The sequence below is a fragment of the Ceraceosorus guamensis genome, assembly GCF_003144195.1.
Source record: "Ceraceosorus guamensis strain MCA 4658 unplaced genomic scaffold IE81scaffold_5, whole genome shotgun sequence".
NCBI lineage: Eukaryota > Fungi > Basidiomycota > Exobasidiomycetes > Ceraceosorales > Ceraceosoraceae > Ceraceosorus > Ceraceosorus guamensis.
This window is the reverse complement of record NW_020290000.1, coordinates 235,281-257,619: the sequence shown is the minus strand read 5'-3', so window position 1 is coordinate 257,619 and position 22,339 is coordinate 235,281. Positions and strand designations below refer to the sequence as shown.

At 55.6% G+C, this 22,339-nt stretch overlaps 8 protein-coding genes across 8 annotated transcripts; 3 read left to right on the top strand and 5 right to left on the bottom strand.

The window, feature by feature from the left end:
* Window positions 1-3: 3 nt before the first annotated feature.
* Window positions 4-1,374, bottom strand: IE81DRAFT_190650 (hypothetical protein). The gene is made up of 3 exons (XM_025510788.1): window positions 598-1,374; window positions 315-511; window positions 4-83 (listed from the first exon to the last, which is right to left on the bottom strand). Exons 1-3 carry the CDS (start codon window positions 1,175-1,177, stop codon window positions 45-47), a joined length of 816 nt encoding a protein of 271 aa, XP_025372586.1. The 5' UTR covers window positions 1,178-1,374; the 3' UTR covers window positions 4-44.
* A 238-nt stretch (window positions 1,375-1,612) lies between these two features.
* On the top strand, window positions 1,613-3,305 carry IE81DRAFT_320182 (NAD(P)-binding protein). The gene is made up of 4 exons (XM_025512943.1): window positions 1,613-2,130; window positions 2,320-2,501; window positions 2,647-2,983; window positions 3,084-3,305. The coding sequence occupies exons 1-4, from the start codon at window positions 1,861-1,863 to the stop codon at window positions 3,201-3,203; spliced, it is 909 nt and encodes a 302-aa protein (XP_025372585.1). The 5' UTR covers window positions 1,613-1,860; the 3' UTR covers window positions 3,204-3,305.
* IE81DRAFT_320179 (hypothetical protein) lies at window positions 3,272-7,255 on the bottom strand. Its single transcript, XM_025512942.1, has 8 exons — window positions 6,436-7,255; window positions 6,011-6,194; window positions 5,340-5,930; window positions 4,930-5,257; window positions 4,774-4,861; window positions 4,565-4,695; window positions 4,086-4,496; window positions 3,272-4,002 (listed from the first exon to the last, which is right to left on the bottom strand). The coding sequence occupies exons 1-8, from the start codon at window positions 6,981-6,983 to the stop codon at window positions 3,356-3,358; spliced, it is 2,928 nt and encodes a 975-aa protein (XP_025372584.1). The 5' UTR covers window positions 6,984-7,255; the 3' UTR covers window positions 3,272-3,355.
* Window positions 7,256-7,753: 498 nt separating this feature from the next.
* On the bottom strand, window positions 7,754-10,551 carry IE81DRAFT_320178 (acid protease). Its single transcript, XM_025512941.1, has 3 exons — window positions 10,061-10,551; window positions 9,883-9,975; window positions 7,754-9,811 (listed from the first exon to the last, which is right to left on the bottom strand). Exons 1-3 carry the CDS (start codon window positions 10,262-10,264, stop codon window positions 8,171-8,173), a joined length of 1,938 nt encoding a protein of 645 aa, XP_025372583.1. The 5' UTR covers window positions 10,265-10,551; the 3' UTR covers window positions 7,754-8,170.
* Window positions 10,552-10,648: 97 nt separating this feature from the next.
* Window positions 10,649-11,764, top strand: IE81DRAFT_190433 (hypothetical protein). Its single transcript, XM_025510787.1, has one exon. The coding sequence runs from the start codon at window positions 11,076-11,078 to the stop codon at window positions 11,664-11,666; it is 591 nt and encodes a 196-aa protein (XP_025372582.1). The 5' UTR covers window positions 10,649-11,075; the 3' UTR covers window positions 11,667-11,764.
* Window positions 11,460-13,493, bottom strand: IE81DRAFT_320177 (DUF602-domain-containing protein). Its single transcript, XM_025512940.1, has 3 exons — window positions 12,915-13,493; window positions 11,867-12,825; window positions 11,460-11,793 (listed from the first exon to the last, which is right to left on the bottom strand). The coding sequence occupies exons 1-3, from the start codon at window positions 13,179-13,181 to the stop codon at window positions 11,784-11,786; spliced, it is 1,236 nt and encodes a 411-aa protein (XP_025372581.1). The 5' UTR covers window positions 13,182-13,493; the 3' UTR covers window positions 11,460-11,783.
* Window positions 13,494-15,150: 1,657 nt separating this feature from the next.
* IE81DRAFT_190424 (hypothetical protein) lies at window positions 15,151-18,052 on the top strand. The gene is made up of 2 exons (XM_025510786.1): window positions 15,151-15,418; window positions 15,488-18,052. The coding sequence occupies exons 1-2, from the start codon at window positions 15,228-15,230 to the stop codon at window positions 17,721-17,723; spliced, it is 2,427 nt and encodes an 808-aa protein (XP_025372580.1). The 5' UTR covers window positions 15,151-15,227; the 3' UTR covers window positions 17,724-18,052.
* Window positions 17,849-22,126, bottom strand: IE81DRAFT_320175 (hypothetical protein). Its single transcript, XM_025512939.1, has 11 exons — window positions 21,857-22,126; window positions 21,696-21,780; window positions 21,421-21,614; window positions 20,665-21,354; window positions 20,177-20,596; window positions 20,001-20,115; window positions 19,472-19,937; window positions 19,292-19,409; window positions 18,320-19,229; window positions 18,077-18,226; window positions 17,849-17,994 (listed from the first exon to the last, which is right to left on the bottom strand). The coding sequence occupies exons 1-11, from the start codon at window positions 21,920-21,922 to the stop codon at window positions 17,918-17,920; spliced, it is 3,291 nt and encodes a 1,096-aa protein (XP_025372579.1). The 5' UTR covers window positions 21,923-22,126; the 3' UTR covers window positions 17,849-17,917.
* Between the last annotated feature and the right edge of the window lie 213 nt (window positions 22,127-22,339).

Genomic DNA, 22,339 nt, shown 5'->3' with positions numbered 1-22,339 from the left:
GATGCGAGGATGTAGGCCCGCCTCACCCAGTATGCGCTCGAGACCTAGCTCGATGGCTCCTTCGCCCAGATCGGCAGAGACGTCTGTTGCGCACGCAGCGTGGTCCCAAAAGGGGCGTCAGCTGAGATGAAATGGAACATGACAAGGAGGAGTGGAGAAGATGGCCTCCTTAAGAAATCTCTGCTCACCATCACCCACCTGCGACCCCGAAGAGTGGTTTTGCGAAAGTTGAAGCAGCTTGCGCAATCAGCATCATTGGACCTCGCGATGTGACGTTCAGATCAAGTTTGGAGGAAGAGATGGCTCGAACTCACAACGATGTTTCTCTCCCCTGGCTGCGCATCCTCGCCCCCTCTCATCTCCTTCAATGCCCCCTCAAAGAAGCCTCGACTGGGCTTACCGCATACCAAAGTATCGCGAACATCGAGCCTGGCTGCGGTCTCGAGGGCGCTCACGTAGGGGCCGGGACCCATAGAAAGCGGCGCGGCATTTTCTGGACGATAATACGATGCTGGTGAGGACGGCATGGACGGCGAGTGAGCCACGAATGCTGCAGAAGTCCCAAGATGAGCTAGTCGGCCAGTCAAAGGGACTGACCTCTATGCGTCGCGATGATCTTTGGCGTCGCTGCTTCTTGCTGCTCGGAGGAATACTCTCCGCAGAGGATTCTGAACGCTTCGTCTAGCCACTCGCTGCGCATCAGATCGGGCGCCAGACCAACCACGACGACGTTGCACCTCTTCAAGCACTTCCACTCTTCCTCATCAAGATCCTTTGGCAATGTATCGCTGGAAGGCCTGAAATGCCTTGCGGAGGAGGAGGAGGAGGAAGAGGAAGAAGGAGGATCTTGAAAGATTTGTTGAGCGGACTTGCTGAGCAACAAGAGTGCAGGTCTTTGCAATACGGCCACCTCTCGAGCGGTAGCGCTTAGACTGGTGTACAGATCCATCAAGGGCACATCTCCCGCTCCAAAACCCGCCCTCAATAAGCGTTGCTGCAAGCTTAAAGGCGCTTCCTTGGTGGTGTTGCTAGCGAAACGCAAGGAGCTGTTGCCCCTTTTGGACAAAAATTCTCGCAGTTTGCGCAAGGCTGGGATGGCGGCGGGCGTGGCTACGTCGCCAATGTGCAGCGTACCGGACAGATCCAGCAGAATGTTCAACCTTGTGCTTGCGGACATGATTTTGCGTTGCGCTGCGCTGCGCTGCGTTGTTGTTGTTGCTGCTGCTGCTGCTGCTGCTGCTGCTCGTGACTGCCTGTTTGAGAAGATGTCGCGCAGCTCCCAGCATGCAAGTCGTCGTGAGTCGTGAGCGTGACTCTCTGCTGTGTGTGTGAGTATAGATACAACAGTGAAAAGTATACCGTATCTTTGGGCGGATGGCTCGTGCGTGACTCTGTCTCGTGCCTTGCACTGACGGCTGCATCAATTAAGCTTCCCCCGCACCAAACTACGTGATGAACGCGCGCGCGCGACTGCTGCCCCCCGCCGGCTTGCGGGTGACGCCGGTGAGCCGAACAGCAGCTATAGGCCCCGCGCGCATTCATGCTGCACAGCATATGCACCTCCGCCTTGTTGCTTGTTGCTGCTGCTTGATGGCTTCTCACGCCAAAGACGATTTGCTATACACTCACGACTCACGACTCACGACTCACGACTGCATGGTCCGCATCTGTACAGCTGCCCTTCACTTTTGCTGTCCATTCCCCCTTCATCCTCTCATCCATCGCATACATAGCTCAGCGGCGTATTCATACTCTTTCCAACTCCTGATTACTCATCCCACACTCAAAACCAATCGTTCTCCATCCTTCTTGCCCCAAACCCCGCCACCACCACCGCACTCGTCCCTTGCTCCGGCCAGCATGTCGTCCGAAGCGTCCAAGAAAGCATACGAGCAGACGCTACGTCGTCTAGAGATCATCCAATCTCACCTATCCAGCGCGCCTCGCTCAGGTCGTCTATCTGGAAAAGTGTGCATCGTCACGGGTGCTGGAAGTCCGACTGGGATCGGCAGAGCTACGGTGAGGCAGTACGCTCATGAGGGTGCCAAACACATTTACGCCCTCGACATCGTCGATGATCATTTCGAGGAGCTCAAAAAGACTTTGAAGGGATTGTATGCGGATGTCAAGGTGAGTTGAAAAAGTTTGCTGCTCGAATTCGATTTGCTCGTGCATACATGTTGTGAGGTGCTGCAACTTTCGGCGCCGTAGCACACCACACATCATCCTCGCCCAAACATGCGCATCGTTGGATAGGTGTTCCGCCCTCACTGGGCCCCTGCTGAATTCCTTTGCTTTTTGAATTGCTGCCCGCGGCAGATCACAACTCATGCTTGCGATGCCGCATCAGAGGAGGCCATCAAGGAGATCTGCGATCGTGCCATCAAAGAGGAAGGTCAGCTGGACGTCTTTTTCGCCAATGCTGCCATCGCTACGGGCGCTCCAATCTCTGCTACAGACGGAGAAGATGTGGCCGAGACTCTGAGAGTGAATGTATTGAGGTGAGCATTTGGGCGCAGAAAATCAAGGCATCCGGAGAGGCAGCAGATTAGACTGGATTGGAGGTTCTATACCAGCGCCCAGTTTGGGAAGATTGACCCCCGTTCGATGTGTGCATGCCGCTGACTCTATCTCATCCCTACTTAGCTGCTTCCACGCCGTCAAGTACGCAAGCGAGGCAATGCAAGTGACCAGCTCGTCCAAGTCCGATGCAAGTGGATCCATCATCCTCACCGCTTCTGTAGCCGGTCTTCGCTCAGGAGCAGGTTCAGCAGATTACAGCGCCAGCAAAGCAGCCGTCATCTCCCTCGCTCAAACCGGAGCCTGTCAAATGGCAGGAACAAATGTTCGAGTCAATGCCGTTTGTCCCGGTCTGATCGAGACTGGCATGACTCTGCCCACGTTTGAAATGTCCAGGGAACGCGGCAGTGCGGGCAAGATCGGTCAGCTCAACCCAACCAGGAGGTATGGCGTGGCAGAAGAAGTGAGTGCAGATTCGAAGGTGCAAGAAGCGCGGGCTATCAAGTCGTCATTTACCACGTGATTGGCTGAGATTTTGCAAACGCATCTTTTCGCTACAACAGATTGCGCAAGTGGTCACTTTCCTCAGCACCAACGAGGCCTCCTACGTCAACGGTGTGGCTCTTCCTGTCGATGGAGGTCTCGCAGCGAGCCATCCAGTCGTGCCTGGACGCCTACACTGACCATCTTCTGCATGAGGCACATCTTGTAACGCTCACACTAGCCGGGTACGAAATGTCACGAAAAGGGGGGGAGTTCGAATGATGTTTCATTTTGCGCCTTTTGATGCACAGCGTGCGACTGCGGTAGCAAGGAGGCACCAACGACGCGGATTTTAGACTTGAGCGACGCCAGCAACTACAGAAAGCAGCATGGCGTCCACTTCCGGGTGCGACTTGGCCAAATACCTGTCCATCTTTTCAAACGTCTTCAAAGATGGCCTGCTCTCGACCAAATGTCTAGAATTTGGCCACATTCCCTCTGCGTCCAAAGCGGAATAATCGATCCAGAGTCTAGAGGGATTTCTGTACACTTGGTCTTCGGCTGCTGTCGCAGAGTCTACGCGGACAGACGCCGAGTAGGGTGCACGGTCCGGTCCTCGGATAGCCGCTGCTGCCCTCGCGTCTTCGTCGAGCCGAAGCAAGAGGCGTATGGTCCAACTCTCCACCCCATACCTGCCCACTTCCTTGATGTGATGTCTCTGCCTGCCGCCTGCAGGTGGGGAAACGCCGGGCAAATCCCACTCCAAGACGTCGGCGTGGAAAGCAATGACGGACCAGATCAAGCCTGGTTTCTTGACTTCGATGGTAACGCGCCTCGTTCCGGCCACCAGGTCCAACTCCTCGTCCCTGGATGTGACGGTAAAGGCATTGGGTGCGGACCAGGGAGAGACTTGACCGGAAGCGGGCGGCGGCAAGTCGAACTTGAACGGCGTCAAAAAGGCACTGACTGGGTGCAGAATGTCAAACACGGTATTATTCTCTGTCGCATTGGTCGGGCGGATCAGTATCGAGCAGGCGTCAGTGGATGCTATCTGACCAGCGCGCTTCGACCCCAACGCTCACCATTCATTACCTGCTTGACTGCCGGGGCGTGCTCTGGCACCAAAGCGGTCCTGACGTCGTCGACCAATTGCCAATGACCAGGCGCCGCGTCAGCATGGCCCATGTTCATGCTCCACGTCCCGTCGGTAATGTTCTCGACCTGATGAACAAATATGCGCTTGGGCGTCAAAGGCGTCCAAGGGGAAAAGGAAGGACTTGCAAACACCGCAATGGCTATGCTTGTAAAGATCAAAAGCCCAGCAATTGCTCGCGTTATGTGCTTCGGACCATATCGATGTGCAAGTGGCAGCATGATGGGCAGAGACATGAACGAAAGCGCGGCCACGATTGTCGCGATGATGTGATCGGAGGGCGAAATCTCGCCAGTGCGGCCCGTCAAGGGAACGAACAGATCCAAGAACGATACCAGACCTAGCGAGCCATGTGTCACAGAGACAATCAGCAAAGCAATCAAAAACCGGACTTGATGTTCTACTCACCTTCGGATCCGACGACCGATGGAATGATGCTAAGCAGAAAATAAGTTAGAGGGTGCACCCTTTGATCCGCGGCCACCTTGCGGAGCTCGATTGCGCCGAAGCCAACCAGCACAAAGTCGTTCAACGCGGTGCTGTGCGAGAGCGAAACAGGCTTTCTTCGATCAGTCAAGGGCGCCATGAATAGGCAAAGGCGGAAGAGTGGCACTCACACGAAGAGCAGAGCAAATGTGCCGAGGCCGAACAGGTACGCAGAGCCAATGCCAAACGCGTTGAGGCACATGAGCGACAGCGCAAAGACTGCAGCCGTAAAGGGGGTGGGTCAGAACCTCGTGTAAGGACACGCAGCTTTGGAGAGCTCGACTCACTTGCAAACATTCCGTTGAGCGTTGCCCTTTCCATGGAAGCTCTGCGCTCGCCCGTGAAGAAGTAAGAGCTTGCCAGCTGGACTGCCAGGCTGCCCGCCACTGCCGGCGGGCCGTACAATACGACAGGGTATAATTCGTGAGAGAACCAGCTCATGCCCTTGTTGAGCACTTGCGTCATGATCAAAGCGACGAGATTCGCGCTGATCAAGCTTGCGAAGAGTGAGAGCACTACAGCAAAGATGGCTAGCGTCGTCGTCTGGAGCGAACCAAAGTGCTTCTCCGCGCGGACGGTGGAGGAAAGGAAGAAGTTGGCGAACGCTGACATTGCCTGTATGCAAGATGAGGTAGGACAGATTGTGATCAAATTGGAAATGCCGCCTTTTTGCACTTGCGAGACCTCCATGACGCACCATCGAGAGGCCTTTCCACGCCTTGTTGCTAATGTGGATGAAGTACTTGCCAGCGATGGTAAAGTAAATTGGAGGCATTCTTTTGGGAAACTGTTTGACATTCGCCAATTTAGATTTGGGATCCGTAGTCAAGTGTTGCACGATGGCCAGCACATTCTCCCCAAAGTGCTGAGCCACTCCAGGCTGAATGTATTTTGGAACATCCTTTCTGGTGTGGTACAAGTAGCTGTTGCCCACAATGGCCATATCCAACATCGGGACGTTTCCATACTCTGCGAATTGCCGGGCATCCGTGTCGCTGAGAATTATGCCACTGCCAAAGACATCGTTGGCCAAGATGGTACCGAAAGGCCGCGGAGCCTTCGCGTACGCTTCCACAAGCTGTTCCGAGTCGGCCTGAAAGAGCAATTCGGGTCCAGACACGCCGCAAGCTTCTAAATTGACGACGGCTCGCACACTATGACGGGTAGGCTCGTGTTGCGTGATGTACAGGTGGGAAGCATCTTGCAACGACTCTTCGCCGTTGTTGAAGAGCAGAATGATCGAGTGGCGTAGCTTGGGCCGTGGGCTGGTTGTGAAGATGCGTAGAAGCTGGAGGCAGATGCACGGTTTTGGGTCAATCGGCATCCCTGGATCAGGGTCTCCAATGAGCGCTAAGTCCGTCCACACACCTCGAGCATAATGCCGATGGCTACACCATCATCCGCTGCTCCAGGACTTGGCAGAGTAGAGTCAAGATGCCCATTGATGAGCACAGCATGCTCCTTGCCCTCATCCGTGCCGTCGGAGAGACGAACAATCACATTACTCATGTTCATGTAGCGCTTGAAGACGACGTTGTGCATAAAGTCAAAGCTGCGCAAATTGCCAGAGTAAGATCGATACCGCGCTTGTCAGCTTTACAGTCGAGCGTCTCAAGCATACAGAGTCCTGAACGACGCTGCCACCTCGTCGTGGACGCGTGTTGCCATGTGTGCTCGACTGGCTCACCCTTCCCATTGCTGTCACTCCTCAAGGATACCCTCTACCCTCAGCAGGCCAAGTCTTATTTCTCGCCTCATCCAGCGAGCACTCTATATCGTACCAGCGTACTCACCGATGAGCGCCGTCACCAATCTGCGTCCACATCTCCACCTGCGTGCCATTTCCCCGACCCTCTCCGGTCTGATGCCACCCAATCAGAGGTTTGATCTCGCTCTCCAGCCACTCTTCCGCCTGAACGTGTTGCTTGGTTCCCACTATCCTATACCCGATATCTATCGCCAATTTTTGCATCACTTGAAAAGTCCTCTCTTCGCTGAACAGAGCTCCTTTGCCCGCTGACTCTGACAGGGCGGATTGGGCGAGGGTGACGGGTTGGGGAAGGTAGTAGTGAGACCAACATGCCAAGAGAGAAAGGACGAGGATGAATGCTGCTAGGGCGGGCAGGAGTAGCAAGGAGTGCGGTTTGGAGGAGAGGGCTGGCCAGCTTTGATGGGTCGTCGTAGATCGAGACGAGATGGATGAGCGGGATGCAGCTTGACTGACTTTGGTAGGTGATCGGCTAGATGACGATGATGACATTGCTGGTGCTGCGGTGGTGGTGTTTGGACCGGCATGATTTCCAGGTCGCAGTGCACCGCTTCCCGCCGTCTTGGGTGGCATTTTGTGACCTTTTACGACTGAATGGGCTCCACCCAATCAATGACGCCTTGTGCCAATGAGCCAGCCCAGCACGCCTCGATCGTGCCAATGACTCCGCGGATCTCTTTTCTGTGGCCGAGACACAAACCGTTGGCTACTTCGAATCAGAAAGGTCTTCGATCAATGCGTGCGCGGCGTATGGCAGCGAAGCTATACCTGGCTTGATGGGTGATGGTTTTGATGACACTGGCAGGATTCGCAGGTGAAGCCGCGCCCTTTTTGACCAATGACGGAAGAAGCTCGTATGACGCGCGACACACACTCCCGCATCCAACCATCATGCGCCCTATCTCTCCCACGGCAACACCCATGCATGCAGCAGCACAGCTAGCACGCGCGGTCAGAGAGCTCCGCAACGGTCCAACCACACAGTCAATCACGAGTCACGATTGCGCGTGAGTTACCGACGGGACCACGCATCCTTGCACAGCATCCATCTGCACACGTTGCGCTACTTGCAAGTAGACTCGTACACTTGACTGCGCTGTGTGATTGGCGGAGGTAGCGCTCTAAGCATCGCGAGGATTTCGCGCTCTGCCGTATGCCTTTCGGCGCTCAGCTGACCGCCGGCACGGAAGAATCCATCCGATTCCCGATACCCATACTCTGCATGTGGTTCTTCAGTTGACTCGCGACTTCGTTCAGACCAGCAGCTACTCCCATTACGACAGTGATATCATTAGTGGATAGTAGACTACGCAGCATCTGCCAGCGTAGCAGTGGTGCGCTCGTGCGCATGGCCTTCGACCTATCATCAGTTCGCCTTGGGTGTTGCGAAAGCGTTCGAGGTGAAAGCATCGTTAAGCTCAAGACCTTTCATTGTCGGTCGCTTCCCGAGAAGGAGGTCCGGTAGATCGCCGTTCCAATTCTGCAATGAAGATGTGTTATTACAGGCCTTGCATCCGTGCGTGGTATCGCCAGACTTCAACGCATGAACCGTGAGACAATGGTAGATGGAAAGGGCACAGAGGTGTCAGGTGTGCGTAACCGACTTGAAAACATAAACGTGAAGAAAGCCTTGTGAGATGGACGATGGACGGTATTACAATACACGTGCAGAAGAGGCGAGGAATGCAATGAAAAACTTGGCATGGAAGCAGATCGAGCGAGAGAGGAAGCTGATCAACAGCGGCACCGCCCTCTACCATCTAAAACGGAGAGTGTGTGGCATCGTGCGACAGCGGTCCAAGTCTGTGACTGCCCGTGTCCGACATTTCGTACGACTCTGGATGGGCCGTAAAAGCGCTAGCGCTATGCTTGTGCTGACTTGCTCTTTGTCCTGAGATCTCATGTTCCTTTCCCGCGCCGGATGCTCCACTACTTGAGGCGTCGCCCCGGGCAGGAGCCCTAGCTTTTTGTTTATACTCATTTTTGACCGCACGCGCTTCCCAGTAGCCCCTGGAATCAGTGTCCCACGTAGGGGCCGCAGTGGTTCGAGCAGCAAGATCCGGCTGTTCTCCTTGCGGTTCGTCTTCGGGAAATTGTCCGTGCAACAGTGCCCACTCCCTCGCTGCAGCTTGCTCCTTTGCCGACTTTTGAGCGCGACGCCCACCATCCAACGCTTCCTCCTTCTCTGCCGCACCGTCCAGTCCTTGTCCCGGCGAGTCGTATTCGCCATTTCTCGCTGCTCTCCGTCGCTTGACGTAGAGTACCGCACCTGCTACAACGACCAACAGCCCAACGACACCCAGCACCACGCCGATGGCAATCTTCGCGCCCGACCCTAGACCTCTCGATGCAGTACCGCCAGCTCCGTCGTTGTCAATGATCGAGTCGTCTCCCAGACTCTTTCCTTGCACGCGCACCTGGTTGAATTGATCTATGGCTTCGTTGCGAGAAGCAGGATCGTTGAGTAGCCCAAGCACGCCAATCTGTGGGCGATCGCAGTTGGGCGCCGCAGCACCTTGAGGAGCGCCGTTCAGAACACCATCGCAAGAGAACGCGCTGTATATGCTTCGCATAGCAGGCGCACCGAGCACCAGATCGGCCGGCGCATTCGCGTCATCCACAAAGGGTTGGAAGCCGCCGATGCAGCCCGAAGAGCTTGACGAAGTCGGATCCGTCTGCTTGAGCGTCGAGTCGAGCGGATGGATGGTCGCGAGCTCTCCATTGATGCTGAGGGTGATCTGCAGCAATGTGCGACAGGGAAAGTAGTATCCGCTCTGATCCGCATTCGGGCCGAGTCCGTACGCGCCATACATGGCATTCAATATGTCCCTCCTACCATAATTGAAGCGAGCACCAGTGTCCCAGATGGCTTTCAGGGCAGTGTAGTTGGGCAAAGCGGTAGAGGTGCCGTTGACCGTAGTGATGAGCTGGGTGACGAGGGAGGTCCATTTGCGATTTACGCCGTCCGTATCAGCCACATTGGAGCCCCACTTGATCTGGCTAGCATCGGGCGCATAAGCGGCATCGTACCCTCCGAAGGTGAGTGTCGAGTTGCCGTTGCCTCCATCCGAAGGCAGACGTTGCAAGCCAATGCTAAAGAACCGTGTCCCTGCAGCTGCATCTTGCCACACGCCGGGCAAAATGCTACCCGTGGCGCTGGAGCTGGGAAAGGAATCATTTGCTGCGGCAGGTGAACCTTTGAGCGTCGCTTGTATGATCGAGTTGGCGGGCAGAGCGAGTCCCAGCACGCCCGATGCACCCATCGATCCCAGCTGTTGTGATTCCACGTCGGTAGCAGCTGCAAAAGCTTGGGCGAACGATGTTCCACCCACTTCTATGTTGCTCGTAACGATGTCTCCTTTTGCTGTGCCTGCCAAATAAGTGATATCAAACTCCTTGTTCTTTCAAGAGCTCCATCACGTCTCAGCAAGCTTGCACGGATGGAAAGGGCACGAAATATGGAGCCGCTCACAGTTTTGGTCGCACCGCCATCGTCGTACAAGTCTACGCCCGCGCCGGAATTAGGTCGACAGCTGCTGGATCTGCAATCTTTTGATGCGAGCCACTGAGTCGACGACGATCCAACAGTCAGCTCGAACGCGCCGGGCTCCCGCCCCCAATATCCTCGCCACTTCGCACACAAAACTCACCAGATCGCTCGAGCCGGTATCCAGTTGCAAATGAAATTCTTCTGCAGGAGCTCCTACTTGGATGGGAATGGTGTACTGTAATTGACCAGCGCTGAAGCCTCTGCTCAACTGAATCTGCGTGTTGCTGCCTATAGCTCGACGTGCCAGTTCCACCTCGTCCGGCGAGGCTCGTCTGCGCGATTTGCGCATTCGTTCGTGTGTCATTTTTGGCTCGTCCCGGCTTGACTAGCAGCAAAGTCTTCGCTCGAGGATTCGCAGAGTCAAGGGAAGGAGCCAGGCGGGTGGGGCAGTGTGTAGTGGATTCCAAGTAAAGTCTAGGTCTGAGCGATGGCCGAAGTGTCGAACGGTACGTGAACGGCGTTGGTCTGATGAGTGCAAAGGTCTAAAGCTATGAATCATGATTGTGATTGTCGATCAGAACCAAAACGAAAGCGTGTCTGTTGTGTGGAAACGCGGTTCCAACTCAAAACCATCAGCAGGATCATCGTGCATGCAGCAGTCACGAGCGGTGAGTCTTGAGTCTTGAGTCTTGAGTGAAGTTGCCTCGAAATCGTACGTTCATCCTCAGCACGGTTGACTAACCATGCACGCAGCGGTGGAGCGGGGAGACGCTGTGCAGCCAAGGCGGTAGACCAGTCACGAGTCTGAAGCATCCAGCATCATGGCACCTATACACGGCAGCCGCATGCACTAAAGCAGTCACAGTCACCAGTCACGATTCATGGGCCAAGGACCACCGCTGCGCCACGAGACGGTGCCGAAAAAAAAGGAGCGTTTGACATCAGCCACCAGCATGCTGATGGTCAGCACAAGCAGACACCTGCATGCGCTTGTAACACACAGCAGCAGCAGTTGGAAGCCTGCTGACTGTAAGCCCACAGCTTAGCCTAATTAGCTTGGCATTCTCGACTCCAATTGAATGGTCGAGCTTTGGGACGCCCACAAGTCATTAGTGAGTGGCTTCAATTCTTCTTAGGCTCCCCGGATCACTCTATCAGATGGGCTTGGCAAGCAGATGTGCCTCAACGCACGATCCCGAAAGAGCGTCACAAGGGGCTGTGCATCGTCAGTGCCAGTATCACACGCGAAGCCCATTCTTGACACACCAAACGCTTTCACAATTGTGAGTTCAGCACTTGTGCTTCCCGGACGGAAGTCATTTAACAGACGTCGAGCGGAGGCATGGAGCACATGCACGTTCGATGCGGTACCAACCTTAACAAGCCGGAACGGTGGGCCGGACCTCTGCACAATCAAAATCAAGCATGGTACCTCGATAGACACCCTTGGCTATGAAAGCACGAGACCAGCCAGTGCCAACTCACGACCGACTTTGATGCAACGTACCAAGTCCAATGCGCACTCAATCATGCCGAACCGAACATTACTATCCGTCGCGCATGATCTCCAAATCCCATCCCTAGTTCCAAGAGTTCATCCGGCTCCGACCACGCACACAGACGCCAATGCAGGCAAATGGGCCGATTGCGCATCCTCTTGCTCCTGTGAGAATTGGCCTGCGGCCCACGTAGACGCAGCTTTCCGCAGTCATCAACGCAGAACAAATAGATGGCCGCGCACAGCAGCCTGGAGTGGGCTTGTTTGAACGAGCCGCCTCGAGAGTGTGATATTGCGATATCGCCGATGGTGGTACAATGCAGGGGCGGCAGCAGAACGTCGAAGCAGGGAGCAGTCGCAGAGGGCAAGCAGTCGCGATGCGATGTCAGGCAAAGCTGAGTAAACACGGAGCTCATGTCAGCTTCGAACAAGAACATCCTTTCAGAAGCGTTCGATGCTTCTACTCACCGATTGAACGTGCCCTTGGTCATCCAATCGCTACCTTGCGTTTTCTTACGCTCCTGACCGATCCCGTACACCTGCTTCATCGCTTCGCTCATTCCCTCTCCTCGAGCCCTCTTCGCCGCCGACTCCTTCGCCAACCGTGCAATGGCCGCAGCAGCAGAGGTAGCAGCAGGGGCGCGCGACTTCTCTTCCACATTAGGTCCGGCGTAGTCGAGCCGTGGGCGCTTCAAGTCTGGCTCGACAAGGTCGCTTGCAGCTGACGTCGCCTCGGCCAAGGCCGCGAGCTTCGCGGCGCGCTTCGCATCTCTTTGGATCCGCTTCTCTTCCTTGTCCTGCGGCACGACCTGCCTCGTGACATCCGCGCCAGGCGGAAGATCGGCTTGAGCACGCTTTGCAGCCTTCTTTTTGGCCTTTTCCTCTGCCTCCATTGCCAAGCGTCTGTCTAGACTGACGCGCATGACCAGCTCCTCCCCTATGTGTGGATTGATTATGATTACATCGCCACCAGGCACTGTGTCACCGCTCATCGGAGCTTTCGCATGCTTTGACTCGCCCGCACCTTCTGTTTGATCCTTCGTCGACGTTGCTAGCGTGAAGACCTTGCCGCAGACTGGGCAGGATGTCCCCGCTTTATCCTCCTCTTCGGGGCTGGAGTGTGATGACCCATAACGTTCTCCTTCTTTGTCAGACTCGACAGCTGAGGCCTTGCGTTTGGCGCCAGTGCTGAGTTGCCCGTCGCGGTCCGCGCGGTGGCGCTGTCTGGCGTCACCAACAGTGGCGATGAGCCCAGATTCAGACATGACGCAACCACAAGTGGTCAGGTAGATGAATCTGCTCTTGCCGTTCAGCGACTTGGACGTTAGAGGACACGCGAAAGGAACTGCAGTATCCGACGAAGAGGCAGCGCTGGGCTTGATGGACGACGCTAAGTTTGACGGCGTCAGGTTGAGGACTGTCACATCCTGTTGGGAGCGGAAGCAGGTCAGGGTGCAAGATGTTCAGCTTCACAAAATGCGACCTTGCCGAGATCAGGTCCGGCCCGTGTACTTACGCTGAGACGCTTTACATGGCTCAGGGGTCCTCTGCTATCCTTTGCACGCTCGGCCAGGTGGATCAACACTTCCTCCTTATTGTACATCCTTCCCAACGCGTCGGCCACAACTTCTCCTTTGCCCGCCCTTAATGGCTTGCCAGAGAGGCGACATGTAGTCGATTGTGCGTGACTCGAGGCAGCTGAGGATTCCGGAGTCGCGCCCTGTTTAGCTCGCACGCGGACCATGTCCGAGCGTCCTGCGATGCTCCCGCCGTCGGCACCCATCTTGTGAGCTTGACAAGGTGGCGAAGGTGCGAAATTTAGGTGAACGGTTTTCCGTCGGTGAAGATGGGTTTCCTAAGGCAAGGGTGCTTATGTCGCCTTCACTTCGGGCTGACTGATGATGACGGTGATACTCGTGATCACAATACGAATCGAATGGCAAGCCGAAAAAGCCATGGCTTGCGTGAGTCTCGACCCTGACTCACGACTCTTGACTGCATGGTGACTCAAGACTGATGACACGGAGACGACTCGGACTCAAATAATGGAGGCGCACGTGACAGAGGACAATCGCGGTCCTGCAGGCTCGCTGCGTGCCCCAACGCGCGTGAGAACGCGGGCCCATGCAGAATCAGGACTGCCATCTGATGATGATCTTATATATAGCTGTGCTGTGCGCATGAGGTGGGCTCACGGAGTCATACCTGTGACTTTTGACTGCGTGCCGGGCACAATTAGTAGATTCAAATTCTTGGATGTGTAATTTGAGATATCTGCTGCGTCATCCCCTTTTTGGATGCGCACGGGTGCGCCAGTTGGTGGGTATATACGTGATGCACGGCGACCCTAATTCACGATTCACGATTGTAAGGCCACATAGTGCTGCAGCACCCAGGCGCACCCGTCGTGTCTTTGACTTGCCCTCTAACCCGATCGACTCTTCTGCGACTATCGACGCTGTCGATTCACAGTAGTCGAGCTCCCACGCTCCAACGTTGATCCTTCGCGCTCCAAGCTGGTGGTCAGTGCTGTTCATTGCGACTTTGACTTGCGCTTCAGAACCTCCAATGTCGGGTGTCTAGACAAAGCCTAAGCAACACAACTCGTGGCCGACGTACGGTGCCTTCCTGTTCGAAGCGTGCTTGCACCATCACCAACGCAGCACTCCCTAGACATCTCTCCAGCGCTGCCCAGCTTGCGTGCAGAATTTGGTGGTCCAGCGACGCGCCGTCATACTCACGCACGCACCACCAAAGGCATGAGCGGGTCTCCTAAGGCGTCTCGTCAGACGCGCTCGCCCCCTGAGCGGCGCTCTACTGAGCCAGGTCCATCGCGGCTAGGCGGCCTGTTCAACTCCCTCTTTGCCAAGTCCGCGGCAAAGCGCACGCGACCAGGGCCGGCAAGTGGTAGCGCTGTCCATCAGCACAGCACAGCCGAAGAGCGCGATGGACCCATCACTGCACCTGGAGGTTGGGGCTCCCTGCTCACATGGCGCGGAGCTGCTCCGGACGCCCTGATGAGTACAGAGCCCGAAACGCTGGAGCAACCTACAGATGTTGCGAGTCAAAGTCGCATACATTCTAGGCGGAGCTCGAGCGTCGATAGTCATCGAGGCACCGGCGATGTTTCCGGTCGAGGCAGCCAAGGGGGAGGGAGAAGTCGAGGTGCAATACCCTTCGATCTGTCCCCGTCTACAGCGACGACCGGTCTGCCCACTTCTGTCGCCGAGGAAGATGACAACGAGGATCATCGGTACGAGTCTCCCTTTGCGTCTCCAAGCCGCAAAGGTCGGCCTAGGCTTGCACTCGATGCTCTGGCAGCTCACTTAGAAGATGGCTCTTTACCCGCATCGCCAGTCGTCTCGCCGACCAAGCTGCAAGCCGGTGGGGACTCGGCGTTCGAAGTGGAACGTCAGCTTGGAGCAGACGCATACGGCACACTATCAAGGCTAAGTCATCTCAATCACCGACGCAGCATACCTGTCTTGCCTCGGCCCTCGGGCGCTGCTCGGCAGGTCGGACGGAGTAGCATGGCCGAAGCTGCCGATGAGGCTGGCTTTCGGAGGAAAGGGAGCCTCCGAATGGCAAGCGCTCCAGCTAGAGCTTGGCCACGCTCTTCATCTGACACATCTGAGGGACATGCGCGATGGGACGACAAAGAAGGCTGGTCAGCAAGAGAGCGTGAAAGGGTTGACGAGTGTGTGCGCATGTGCGTGACGCCGGCCGGAGTAGATAACGAGTAAGTGTCTATGCTCGTTTGCATTGCTCTCAGTCGTCAGGAAAGGCTTATGCACATCCACGTGGACGCAATCTCGCCAGATCTAGACCGATGGTCGTTCTCTCTGTATGTTCTTTGCCGGATCCAAAGGAGGTGGACTACGATCACTTGTTTGTCCGTCTCATGTCTGCTCTGGATCTCTTCGTGGAAAACGACTACATCGTCATACTCTTCGCATCTGCCGGTCGCCACCGACCGGGGTGGAACTGGCTTTGGAAGGCGTACAAGGGCCTCACTAGGAAGTGAGTCGAGATTGTGTCGCGATGAGATGATCTGTTTTTGTCGCTGATTTTGCTGAGTCATACCTGCAGCTATCGTAAGAATTTAAAACGGCTCTACATCGTTCATCCCACGCTATTCACGAAAACCCTTGTGCAATTTATCAGCACTGGCTCTTACTTCATCTCGCCGAAATTTGCACGCAAGATTGTGCAATGCTCCACCCTTGCCGAGCTCGGGCAACACGTGCCATTGCAGCAAATTGAGCTTCCTCCAGAGGTTCTCACTCACGATCTGGCGTTGACAAAAGGAGAAGAAGCCAAGGCCTCTTTCTCCACGCAAGAAGCAGGTGCCTTGGATGCAACGAAGAAGGTCTTCGGTGTGCCGCTAGAGCATCTGATGGGGGAGTCCGGCGAATATTGGTCTATCCCACGCGTCGTCAAGGATTCCATAGAATTTTTGCGTCACCCTCTGCCGGGCTCGGAAGACACAGGCGAGCTTCTCATGGATACCGAAGGAATTTTTCGACGCTCACCCCCTTCAAGTCTATTGCGTGCGGCTCAGATGGCGTATGATGGCGGCCACCCTGTCAACCTTGAACGATACGGCGACGGCCCGGCATCAGCTGCACATTTGGCGGCGTCGTTACTCAAGACGTTCTTGAGACGCTTACCATCACCGCTCTTTCCGCCAAGCTTGTATCCGCTCGTCAAAGCGTGCCCTCTACACGACCCTGGCGAGAACCTCGCCGATCTCGAGGACACGTTGGAGTATATCAGATCACGTCTCTTACCAGCTCTCGCACCGCCCTGTAAGATCACTTTGCTCGCGACAGTATGCGAGCTTCTGCACGACGTTGCTCAACGCTCACAACGGAACAAGATGGACGCAGCAAATTTGGCGACTGTCATCGCCCCCAACTTGGTGCGAGGCTCTGATCCCCTGCGCGACGTTGCGATGTGCAGAGTGGAAGGCATTGGTAGCATGCATTCGACGGTCTCCAACAGCGGCGGTAAACCTCAAGGTCCACGTCCTGCAACTCTCAGTCGTGGTGCAACAAGTACTCCTGACTCGAACGCCACAGACGTCAAAGGTCCAGCCGGCGGCGATCGTACTTTAGGCACGGTGCTGCGTATTTGCGTAGAACACGCCTACGAGATCTTCCCTGCTGCTCCTGTGGAGCCGCCGATGAACACTTCGTACTCAGACAGCATCGACGGCATCATCAGCGGCGCCGTCACCCCTGCCCAGCCTTCCAGCCCATCGGTTACGCGTAACTCGGCGCGGCTGCCTCCCTTGAGTACCAGCGTCAGCACATGGACGGATAGTAGCGCAAGCGAAGGCCGACCAAGCAGCGAGCACGCTCTACTTGGACTCGGCCTTTCCGCCCAGACGAATGGCCATTCGCAGAAGATGTCGGCTAGTCAGGGTGATGCGAATGTATCGCCAGCTGGCGCATCCGAAGCTCGCGGCTGGGCGCGTCCGCGCTCGGGATCTGCATCCCAACCAGCAGGACGTGCCAGCGTGGAGCAGTCAACGAGATCAGCCGAACCCGCACAACACGAGGCCGGAGTGCACCCTTCTTCAACAGCAGCTCGCGGCGCCAGCATTCGCAGCGTGGGAGGTGCCCGCAGCGGCGAAGGGGGAAGCTATCGCGGTGCGGGTGGAGGCTTTGGAGCCCTGGGAAAGAGCTCAGCAGGTAGCCTGAGACTGACCAAAGGGCGCCTTGGCTCAATTGGCAGTGGTTCAAGCTTGAGAGGCGCGTCTACGCTAGCAGCCACGGGTGCGCATGCGAATTCCATCTTTGCCCAGGGGTCGCCACTGGGCAAGACTGTCCAAGGCGATCATGCCATTACTCCTCCCATGGCTACCGGGATGGTACGATATGCGAGCACAGGTAGCGAGGGCCTCACGAGCTCTCCGTCGGGCGTCAGTCTGAGCGGGGCGAATGCGTCTGGTCTCTTTTCCAATTCAAGCGCGAGCAACTCCACGCTCTCGTCTCCAGTGGCCAAAAAGGGGTCAAGCCCGGCGGCACACTCTGCGACAGCGGTCGACGACCGGTCCCCCCTTTCTGCAAGGACTAGCACCCCAAGAACAAGTGCGTCACCGAGCATCATGGTAGGATCGACTATGGATGCAGACGTGCAACCTAGCTTAATGACCGACGCTACAACCACACCACTGAATTCGAGCATCGCGAACACTAATCGAGCGCCAAGCGCACCGGGTCTCTCGGCAGGCCAGCCCATCTCACGGCATCTCAGCGCTTCCGGTGGCGGTCGGCCTCTTTCCGAGGTGGTCGAGCACGACGATGACCATCTGGAGTAAAGTCTACTGTTTCTTTTTGTTCATCTTTAGTTCCCACTCAGGCGCGATATGTCACCAGACGCACGCAAGGTCACGTTTTGGAAGTCAATACCCATCTCACAGGTCTGCACCGCACAAATGCGTGAGTGTAGACGGCAGGGATGCCTTGACAGAGGAAAGCATCCATTAAGAAAGGAAGCAAAGGGTCCGCGCGATCAGGACGTCGCTGTCTTGCCCTTTGCTCGTTTTCTCTCAGCTACCCAAGCGTCGATCTGAGCTTTGAGATCGGTCGCTAGCAGACGGCACCGAACGAGGTAAGAGATGAGCTTGAGGAGTCCTCTCGGAGACGAAGACGTATGTTGCTGCGCACTCACCGGGCAGAACGTCCTCAATCTTGAGCGGCACTCGGTTGAAAGGATCTGTTGCGTCGCTCAATAGGTGAGATTTGATCGTGGAGAGGTCTATGACAGCTTTCGAGGAAGGTAAGATGACCGGCTCGGTCATCAAAGTTGCCATTAAAGGGTCTAAGCGTGAAGCGTGAAAGGTCGTCAGCGTCTTTCATCTTGGCCCATGACGCCCAGGGCGACGATGTGTCGAGCCAACGTTGGGACGCTCACCACAGAAGTCATCAGGTATCTCGCCAAGGTCTTCTTCCTCTTCCGCCTCCATCTGCTTGATCTTCTCTACCTGACCAACCAGACCTAACAAAACTTCGATCTCTGGCGGAGATTTGAGCATGTATCTCTGGCTTAGTCGGGCGGCTTTCTCGAAAATTTCTCTTCTATAACTCCGTTCGTCGCGGGCGATAGCTTGGACAAATTCGGGACGTGAGGAGAGGCTCAGGAAAACGCTTAGAAGTTGACGAATGAGATGCTTGATGTCGAATCCAGCTTTCTTCGGATCTTTGAGCTTCAGGTCCTGCGCTTTAGGTCCAACAAGCATGTCGAGCGTGTAGTCCAGCATGGGCGCTAAGCGGGAGACAATCTCCGGCTGCATGAAGGCATCGCGCACTCGTCCGGACTCGCCGCTGAAGTCGATCAGAGTCTCAAGGAACTCGTTGCCGTAACCAAGCATACTGCGAGCGTGGCTCTCGTTTTGGCGCATGTGCCCTTCGAACTCCTGCCGGTCCTCCGCGCTCTTTTGGCTATATGTTGCTTCGTCAGCCATTTCTACTTGCTGCTTGTGCAGCGCGGAGAGTCTCTCTAAGGCATCGTCTAGCAAGAATGTGACATCGTTGAGCAGGCGGTTGACGAAGATGATGAAGCCGTCTTTGTTCGTATCAGCTTGCGCGTGGATGCGCTCTTTGTGCTGTGGATTGCGCCATATGACTTTGAAGACTCGTGCCAGGTGACTGCGAATAGTGAATTTGTCGTAGAACTGCGTGTGGCTGCCCGTAGACTCGGCTTCAACCCAAAATGACATGATGGCTGGGACAAGGTGATGAATTGCTAATTTGTGGAAATTGAGCAGCTCGCCCAAGAAGCCGGTCTGGTTGCTGCCATAAGGCAACACGAAGAAGAACAGTATCTGAGGGCGCTCCAAGGACAATCAGCCGCTGCTGTTTCAGAGAGAGTCTTAGAAATGCTTACCTCGGCAAGCTTCGCCTTCAGGAAAGGGTTCTTGATGTACCACCCAGAGGAGAGGAACGTCGTGCAAAAGGTGATGAGGTCATTCTTCACTGCCTCGGGCAGCGAGTCTGGTTTGTAACTGCGAAGCGTGAACTGGAGATCAGCAGGGATCTGCGGAAAACATCGCCTGCTCCAACGCACCGGCCCAAAAAGATCAGTGTCTCACAGACGTCTTCGAAAATGTGCTCGGGCAACATTCGGAAGACGTCTGGCACCTCTTTAGGAAGGGGCAAAGAGACTTGTTTTTGAGGGTGTTGATGGGTCGGGTCAGCAACACGGACGAGCCAGGTCATGACAAAGCTGATGAGCGTGAGTAGCCGGTAGGAGAAGTCAGGCTCCAGCAGCTGAACTTCGGCGGCAACGAGTCCAGCGTTGATGTTGTCGCAATCCGCCTTCACCTTCTTGAGGAAAGCCTCAAATTGAGGCGCTTGCGGCGTCGTCGACCATGAAGCACGATCCTGCTCGATTTCTGCTGCTCTGCGCTTCAGCCTTTGCCGTTCGTCTGCTTTATCATTGAAGGTGCGCAGCGCTTTATTGACACCCAAGGACGCCAGCCGGACAGTCAAATAGAACGATTCGGTGATGAAGTTGGGCGCCGATGTGAATTCTGATATGGCAGATGGAGAACATCAGCACGAGAAAGGCTGTATGAGGACACTCTGAATCTTACCGCCGCCCTCTTCTGCCCACTTCGCCGCTTCCTGCTCAGTAGCACTCAATCTCGTCAGGTCAGACACATCGAAGCGCTTCTGCCTTCGGTGATACTCCAGATCGATCCGATCGATCTGAGGTCCGATACAGACATGTCAGCTCACGCGTCTGGAATTGAAGCTTGCCAAAGCTCACTTTGGTGTACTTTGGATCCATGAAAGGCTCAGCAAACCGAAGGGCAGTCTCGAACACGTTGACCATGAAGCCATCTGTCGCTACTTCCGACTTGCGAACGCGCATGACTCCCCTTCTCTTATTCAGCTCGCAGATCTTCGACCAGAATGCCAGGACGCCTTCTCTACTCTCTGGGCTTGCGCGGACCATCGCATTGAACATGCGGAAATGGAGTTGATGGACGAGCTGAAGTGTGCCTCGAAGCGTAGTGATCCCCGCGTTAACGTTGGCCGCCTGACTGAGATCGGAGAAGTAGGTCTGAGCGACAGAGGGAGCCACGTCGATGAATGAGGATAGTCGGAGCAATGGGCCTAAGAGCGAATCGTTCTCTACGGATGGTCCAGTGGCGCTAGCAGGGGTGAATTCAGGAAGGCTGGGAACCTGTGAGATGCTCCCGCGGTGTAAGCAAGGTCGCGGGGTATTGATGTCCACACCTAAATGTCACCTACTTTGGCCGCAATGGGTTTCACCTCGAGAGTCTCGACTACTGCTGTAAGATGCGACCTCCAATCCATTCCCTCGATGGTCATGCCCTCGTTGCGACTCGGTCCCGCCGCCGCTCGGCCTCCCGGTACGCCTCCCCCAGCTGCGGGAGCTCCTCCTGCGAGAAGCTGAGCCAAGACTGCCTGGACATTGCCCGCTGCTGCCGCTTCTTGAAGCGCTCTGCCTCGCGCTGCCTCGGCCTCCGCGGCGGAATTTTGTCCATTCGCGGAATCTGACTGTGTTGTAGCTTGGGCGCTACCACCTGCATCCCGACCATTGCGTACGTGTCGACTGATTTCGTGCAAGGGTGGCTCGATGATCTCCTCCAAGCCTTCGTCTTGGAATCTCTCTGCCAGCTCTGATAGAAAGAGAGGAAGATCAACAGAATCGATAGTCGCCCATTCTCCTTTCCTAGGGAGTTGATATGCTGCGCTCGAGCTGCTACTCGACGAAGTGTACGGATCTCCTGACGCTGCAGTCGACTCTTTCAACAAGCTTGGTAGCAGGGTAAGACCACTGACTGTCATTTTGCCACCGTTCTTGCTAGTTCCAGGAAAGATGCTGGCGTCCTGGAGCACGAGACCCATGTAAGAGGTCAACAACCTTCGAAGCTCATCTAGCACTGCCTGACCATGGGGAGCCTTGGAGCCCAGCACCTGCAGGAACAGCGCACTTCGCATTAGTCATGGGACTTTGCCGAAGCTTCGACTCTCCGGACTCACCTTCTTTATCCGTGATTCTTCGGCTCGACAGCGCCTATATGCTAAGCAGAGATAGTCCCAAGATGTGATATCGTCCGGCAGCGAGGCAAGCGCCTGAAGCTTTTCGCCATCATCACTCATGACATCCGCTTGCGGATCCAGTGAGAGCCTAGCCAGCAGTATCCGGTCTGCAAGGGAGACATCGATGGGCGGCACTGATTTGGAGCGCAAGTCGGCAAGGGTGAGGATTGATCACACTTCTGACGAGGCCAACCTCAGCCAGCTGTTCTACTCACAGCTGTTCGCGTTTTCAGCTTTGAGCTCGTCTGCTAGCTCCTTCAAATAGATCAACTTCCATTGCGATTGCTCGGCCTCCTGGAACTGTAAAGCCAAGGTTCCGCCTTGGTGATCAGCTCACACCCTGTCGGCGAAGGGCAGCAATGCAGGGCCCACTCACGTCCAAAGCAGCTCCAAGCACACCTTTGACAGTCTCAGACGTCCACCCTTGAATATCGGTGGTCATGCCGACAGCAGCGGGAGATGGTCGCTGTGGAGGGCGCTGAGAGAAGTGGCGGGCGGGCGGTGGTGACGTAGCTATCTCGGACAGACTCTATGTGAAGGGAACACTGAACCTTCGGTGTACTCTTCCATGCGTACGTGGGACTCTCTTCGGTCGCCGATTGATGGTGGAGCGAGTCTTCAAAAGGTGTCGTGGAGGTGGTCTTGGAACAGAAGAGGAAGAGGTGAGCGGCTTGCGCGTCGCCCATCTGTATGTTGCGTCACGCGTGGCACAGTCAAAGTACCTACATGCTTGACTCACGCCAGATGCGCACAGACCACGTGAGCGCCGCTGACATCAATCGCAGCACAACACAATCACAATCACGAATCGGATTCGTGATCGAAGTGGGCGGTGCTTCGTTACAACATCGCGGATGAC